General features: G+C 38.4%; 1 protein-coding gene across 1 annotated transcript; it reads right to left on the reverse strand.

Annotated features, from left to right (window-relative positions):
- Positions 1-1,223: 1,223 nt before the first annotated feature.
- On the reverse strand, positions 1,224-1,727 carry LOC18013751 (F-box protein At3g22350). The gene has a single exon (XM_006418725.1). The coding sequence runs from the start codon at positions 1,725-1,727 to the stop codon at positions 1,224-1,226; it is 504 nt and encodes a 167-aa protein (XP_006418788.1).
- Between the last annotated feature and the right edge of the window lie 4,273 nt (positions 1,728-6,000).

Consider the following 6,000-nt stretch of genomic DNA (forward strand, 5'->3'; position numbering starts at 1 on the left):
TCATCAATAAATGTAAGAATGTACCTGCTCCCACTGAAAGATTCGTTTTGCATTGGTCCACAAAGGTCGCTGTGGATTAGTTCCAGCTTTTTTGTTGCTCGGGTTTTGGATTTTTTTGGAAAGAGTCTCGACTGTGCTTGCTTAGAATACAGCTTTCACATCCTTCTTGATTTACGCTGAAATTTGGGAGATATGCAACCATGTCTCGTGCCTGCATAATCTTCAAGTTAGTGTATCCTGTGTGACCAAGTCTTCTGTGCCACAACTCTGCACTTTCTTCTTTTGCAGACATTGCACTTTCTTCTTTTGAGTTCCAGTTGATGTGGAAACTCTTTTTCACCATTGGTATTTCACCTATTTTTCTTTTTAGTCGATCATGAATGATGCAGATTTCTCCTTTGAATGTAACTTGGTAGCCGTTTGAAATCATTTGAGGAATGCTTAGAAGGTTTTTGCCAAGTTTTGGTACAAGGAGAACATCTCTTATGATTCTCTTACCTTTCTTGGTCATCACTTCAACATTTCCTTTTCCTTTTGATATCAATACAGCACCGCTTCCAACTCGTATTGGAACCTTGATGCTTGTGTCGATTTTCACAAATATCTTCTCATTTGGGGTCATGTGGTTTGTGCAACCACTGTCTATGAGCCATCTGCTTTCTTCTTCTGATTCTTTGTCATCTTGTCTCGCTGTGAACATGTGTTCATCTTCTCCATGTTCTTCTTCTTTCTTCCTTTCTTTTCTTTCTTCCTTTCTGTTTATTCTCTTCTTCTCTTTCCGGCATCTTCTTTTGACACCATCTTGTTCATTCTGGTTTCTTGAACCATGGCTTCGGTTTCTCTTTCCTCAGCCTTCTTCTTCTTTGAGCCAGATCCAAAGATCAAATTGAGCTCTGATACCATGTTGTGATTTTGAAACAGAACAACTCTGTTTTGAATGTTTTGTGTTTCATTTGTGAGTTTCAGATTTTAGAGAGAGATCAAGCTTTTGGAATTGTTTTCATTACTCCATTACCATACGTACTTCTCAAAGACTTTTACAATCTTATATGGAACTAGCTCACCAACTCTCTGCAACTCTTTTACTCTTAAAGACAATTAGCGGCCAACTTTTTGACTTTAGAAAAGACTGCAACTGTTTACCTACTGTTCTAACAACTCTGCAACAAACCAAACTACCTTAGTTAGATTTCTTTTAGTTTGGTTTGAGCTCAAAATGGCATTTACTCAACACTTAGTAGGTCACACCTCAAAATTTTGTAGGTATGGCAAAATTTGTTGTTTTCGTAACCTAGAAAGAAACTACTCCAAAGGTATCTCTCATTATCAGTTTTGGGTTGAATCCATCTAGTTTCCTCCAAACAAGGATTCCAAACCACAAGTCCATTGTCCTTGGTGGTGCATAACAACAAACCGCTACAGTGAAAAACTTGGAATATATTGACTTGTTCGAAATAATAATTTGGAACAAGTGGAACCTTAGTTTCATTGGACGATGGATCAGCGAAGCTGAGAGTCATGACGTTCATTGAGAAAATTCTAGATTCCTTCAACATGACTAATAGACCCAGGGACTGCTTTGGCGCTTTAGAAAAGTGCTTCTCAGTGAATCCTCTGTCATTGAATAAAGCTTTCCATTGTTTGCATGTAGATCGTAGTCGTATCAGAGATATGGCTGGAACCCTAGAGAGTATTTCTTCTACCAATTCAGACGGAAGATAAGACATTATCAGTGTGATCTTTTAAGGGAGAAGGAAACGACTCGGCTCGGGGCTCCGTATGGGAGAGGATGAGATACTAGGGTTTTTATTTTTACGTTTTCCTTGACCAATAATCTCGTCTTATAAATAAACAAACAAGACACGACTTTTCCTTACTACTTTTACCTTTCCTATGTGGATTTGTTTATTAATTTTACCTTTTTATCCTTTTCAAAATGAATTTGAAAAAGGAAACGAAGCACGTGTGATATGTCTAAATCATATAATATCAACATCCAAGATTTTCAGATTTCAAATATAACCCATATTCATTGTTATTGTTGGCAAACTCTTGGAGCAAGATAAAATCAGGTGGGACTATTTATTAGGTGTTTGCCTTAGTTATCATGACAAAGGACATTTTAGCACAAAAAAAAACACATGACAAAAGAAAGAACAAACAAGTAAATATGCAAGAAATAGATTATAGATGGACTAATCAAGTAGCACTAAACTTGGAACATAGGAGCACATAAGCGGTAACAACGTTTTGTGTGCTGATTCTCCAAAACGGTTCCACCATTTTTGATTTTTCGTGATGGTAGTTGTTCTTGCAAGGACTATTGGTAGTGGATTAAGCTTTATGAATTGAAAATGTAAAATAGCTAGCGGTTCTCATTCCTCGGTATTACAACGTATAGACAGGTTTGTCAGCAGTTGAACTGCAAGAAAGGTTGGCTAACCTCTCAGGAGTTATTGAAATGTTGGTGAGATGAAAGACACAATTGGAGGCTTTAGAGCCATGGTTCTGTCTTTTTCACTAACTCACATAAATGACTTGAGGAAACATATACGTTTGTTTTAAAAAGTCCATTACTTGGCAATTTAATGGGACCATTAGCATCAAAGTTTCCTAAGGGCATTATTTGAGTTTCTTTGATTGAATGGCTTCTTAGTTCCTGAATTGGTTGATATAATTAGTTCGGTTAACTTTGTCAACAAAAAAAAGAAGCTAAAACAAAACAGGGGTTGTACAATCCATAGCATTATTCAATCCATAGTTATCTGTATCTCTTTCTCATTGTTTTTCATTTTGTCTTTGATTTTCTACTCACACACAAAAAGACACAAACAAAGATGAAGACAATCCACAAAACAAACTGGCTCTTGATTCATTTATCAACTTGAATGTAATGCAAAGATCGAAGAAAGGAATCATAACAGATTAATTCATTTAATCAAACGACTATTAATGTCTACCAAAAAAAAAAAGTCAAAAACAGAAACGAAGAAAAAAAAGGCAGCTATATAATCACCTACCTACTTATTGTATCGACTAGTTTCGTTCTTTCTTATTGCTTCTACTTACTGGATTTGAACCAAACTTGGAACATAACCGAAAATCAATGGGTACCATGATACGTGTGTAGTTTCTACACAAGGGGATTCTGGGCAATATTTACCAATAATGGATTCAATCTTCCCACTTGGATCAAAACGTGCATTACAGCACAAAACCATTTTCTTCTCCTCGTCGATCCGAAACTTCTGGGAACACGAGGAATAGGTATATCCACTGTAAAAGATTTGCTCCACAACGCGGTTTCAGTATCAATTTTATTAGTCACCCATATGTCCATCTTTGATATACGATAACTTCGATGTAACACTGAGAGTTGTTCTTCTCTAACAACTGAGAACCGTCCAATCAAGACTCTGAAACGATGGAAGACACAGACGTCTAAATCTCACTCTTGTAAAACCAAAACTTAGTAAATATTCAGAACAGTCTCTAACAACCAAAGCAATCCAGTAAGTATTTCCACTCAAGGACACGCTTTGATGTTGTTTGTCGAGATCAACGTTATCAAGAAGTACCCTCCATGAATCAGAGCTAAAATCATAAATTTCACACCCAAAAAGTTTGTAATCTTCTGTGTAACACCTCAAAATTTTGTAGCTGTGACCAAAAATTTTGTTTTGGTAACCTAGACAATATTTAGAGCCTCGATATCTCTTGTAATCAGTTTTGGGTTGGATCCATCTGGTTTCCCCCAAACACGGATTCCAAACCATGAGTCTATTGTCTTTGGTGGTGCATAACAACAATGGCAATAGTTTACAACGAATTTGGTATATATATACTAGGCCGTTTTAACGAAACACCAGCATCTTCAAGCTATATATGTTTTTACAGGTCTTGCGGATTCTAGCAGATTGTGAGTGTTGTGATATTTGAATCCTAATAGAGTTCGACTTTCAGATCTATTCCATTGTTGCTGATCTGTGTTCTCTGTTTTGTGTTTGTTTAGATGAGAAAACAGAGTACGAGACGACACAGAGATTTACAAATTCCCAAGGCCAAAGAACCGGCCAAGGTACGTCTTGGTGAGCGCAAAACCTCGCTCACTAGGCAATCACTAGAATGATGTTCAGAGTACAAGAAACCAGAAGAAGATCCTAGAGCTATTACACCGAGAATTATCCGAGAACAGAGGTAGAAGATGATACACTCTCTCTCTTAACCTATTCTCACTCTAGATCCTTTTTCTTTCTTATGCTTGTAACTCACACTTCTAGAATCTTCCGTATGCTCCCTTATATTTGTGCAGATCCAGCTCATCATCTTGAGCGTAACCGATCATCGCCTACGTAACAACCTTATCGCAGACTTGCACAGATATTTTCCTGAGCAACTAGACTTCTGGGTCTTAACCTGTTGCAGCTCTCCTTGGGCCTTATCAAGATAGTAACTGGCCCAACATCTACAACAGCCCAAAAAACATCTGAATGTGGACCGACATTCACATTCTCCACCTCGATCCTCATTCAGACAACACCAGATACACTTTACTGTATCAGACCTGTTCCGACAAACTCACCGAAACCCTAGCTCTTCACCGAGCTAGATCTAGCCCCATTCCGAACTAGATCTGACCTCTAAGTACCAAGAGGTCACTTCTCCCATCTTCAAATTTCTTCACCGGCAGAGACTTCGTTAACAAATCAGCGGGATTTATTTTCGTGTCAATCTTCGACACCACAATATCACCATCTTCTATCACATCTCGGATGAAGTGATAGCGATTCTGTATGTGCTTCTTCCTCTCATGGAAGACACTATTCTTTGCCAAGCAAATCATGCTTTGGGAGTCGCAGAACATCTCAGCAGTTCTTTGTGGAAACCCAAATTCACTGGTAACTCTCTTTAACCATAGCGCTTCTTTCGTTGCTTCGGCTAAAGCCATGTATTCCGCCTTTGTCGTTGACAAGGCTACAATTTGTTGCAGTCCCGATCTCCAGCTTACAGTATTCCCACCTACTTAGAAGAAATACCCAGTGATTGATCGTCTTCTATCCAGGTCAGATGCATAATCACTGTCACAATACCCTTTCACTTCAAACTTATCCGATCTCTTAAATGTTAACTTGAAATCGGATGTACCTTTCATGTATCTGAGTATCCATTTAACTGCTTCCCAATGGTTTTTGTTAGGTGAACTCATAAACCGGCTAACCAGACCAACTGCATGAGCAATATCAGGGCGAGATCCCACCATGGCGTACATCAAGCTTCCGACTGCGTTTGAGTAAGGTATGTTCCTCATTTCATTTCAAGCTCGGCTTCCTTTCTATCATCCTGATTAGTGCTAGATAACTTGAAATGACAACCCATAGGTGTTTGAACTGCTTTAGAGTCCAACATACCAAACCGCTTTAGAACCTTTTCGATGTAGGCCTCCTGTGATAACACCAGAATTCCTTTCTTCCTATCCCTGATAATGTCCATACCTAGGATTCTCTTTGCAGGTCCTAGGTCCTTCATTTCAAATTCCTTGCCTAAAGTCTCCTTAAGCTTCTGAATTTCTCTTAAGTCCTTAGCAATCACAAGCATATCTTCCACATAGAGTAAAAGATATACCAGATGCCCTTTGCCATAAGACTTAAAATACACGCAGCTATCATACTGACTCCTTGAATAACCTTGAAGCTTCATGAACTGATCAAACCGTAAATTCCACTGTCGTGGAGACTGCTTTAACCCATAAAGAGACCTCTGAAGCAGACAAACCTTATCTCCTTTAACATAACCTTCGGGTTGTCCCATGAGTATCCTTTCGTCTAAACTTCCATGTAAGAAAGCCGTTTTAACGTCCAGCTGTTCCAGTTCATAATCAAAATCAACTACCATGGAAAGCATTAACCAGATAGTTGTATGCTTTACCACTGGAGAGAAAACTTCATTATAATCAATCCCCTCAACTTGTGAATAACCTTTTGCCACTAACCGAGCTTTATA

Source organism: Eutrema salsugineum, unplaced genomic scaffold (assembly GCF_000478725.1).
Source record: "Eutrema salsugineum unplaced genomic scaffold, Eutsalg1_0 scaffold_4, whole genome shotgun sequence".
Taxonomy (NCBI): Eukaryota; Viridiplantae; Streptophyta; class Magnoliopsida; order Brassicales; family Brassicaceae; genus Eutrema; species Eutrema salsugineum.

Coding starts and splice junctions, on each gene's coding strand:
- LOC18013751 (XM_006418725.1), bottom strand. CDS start 1,727: ATGTCTTATCTTCCGTCTGAATTGGTAGAAGAAATACTCTCTAGGGTT.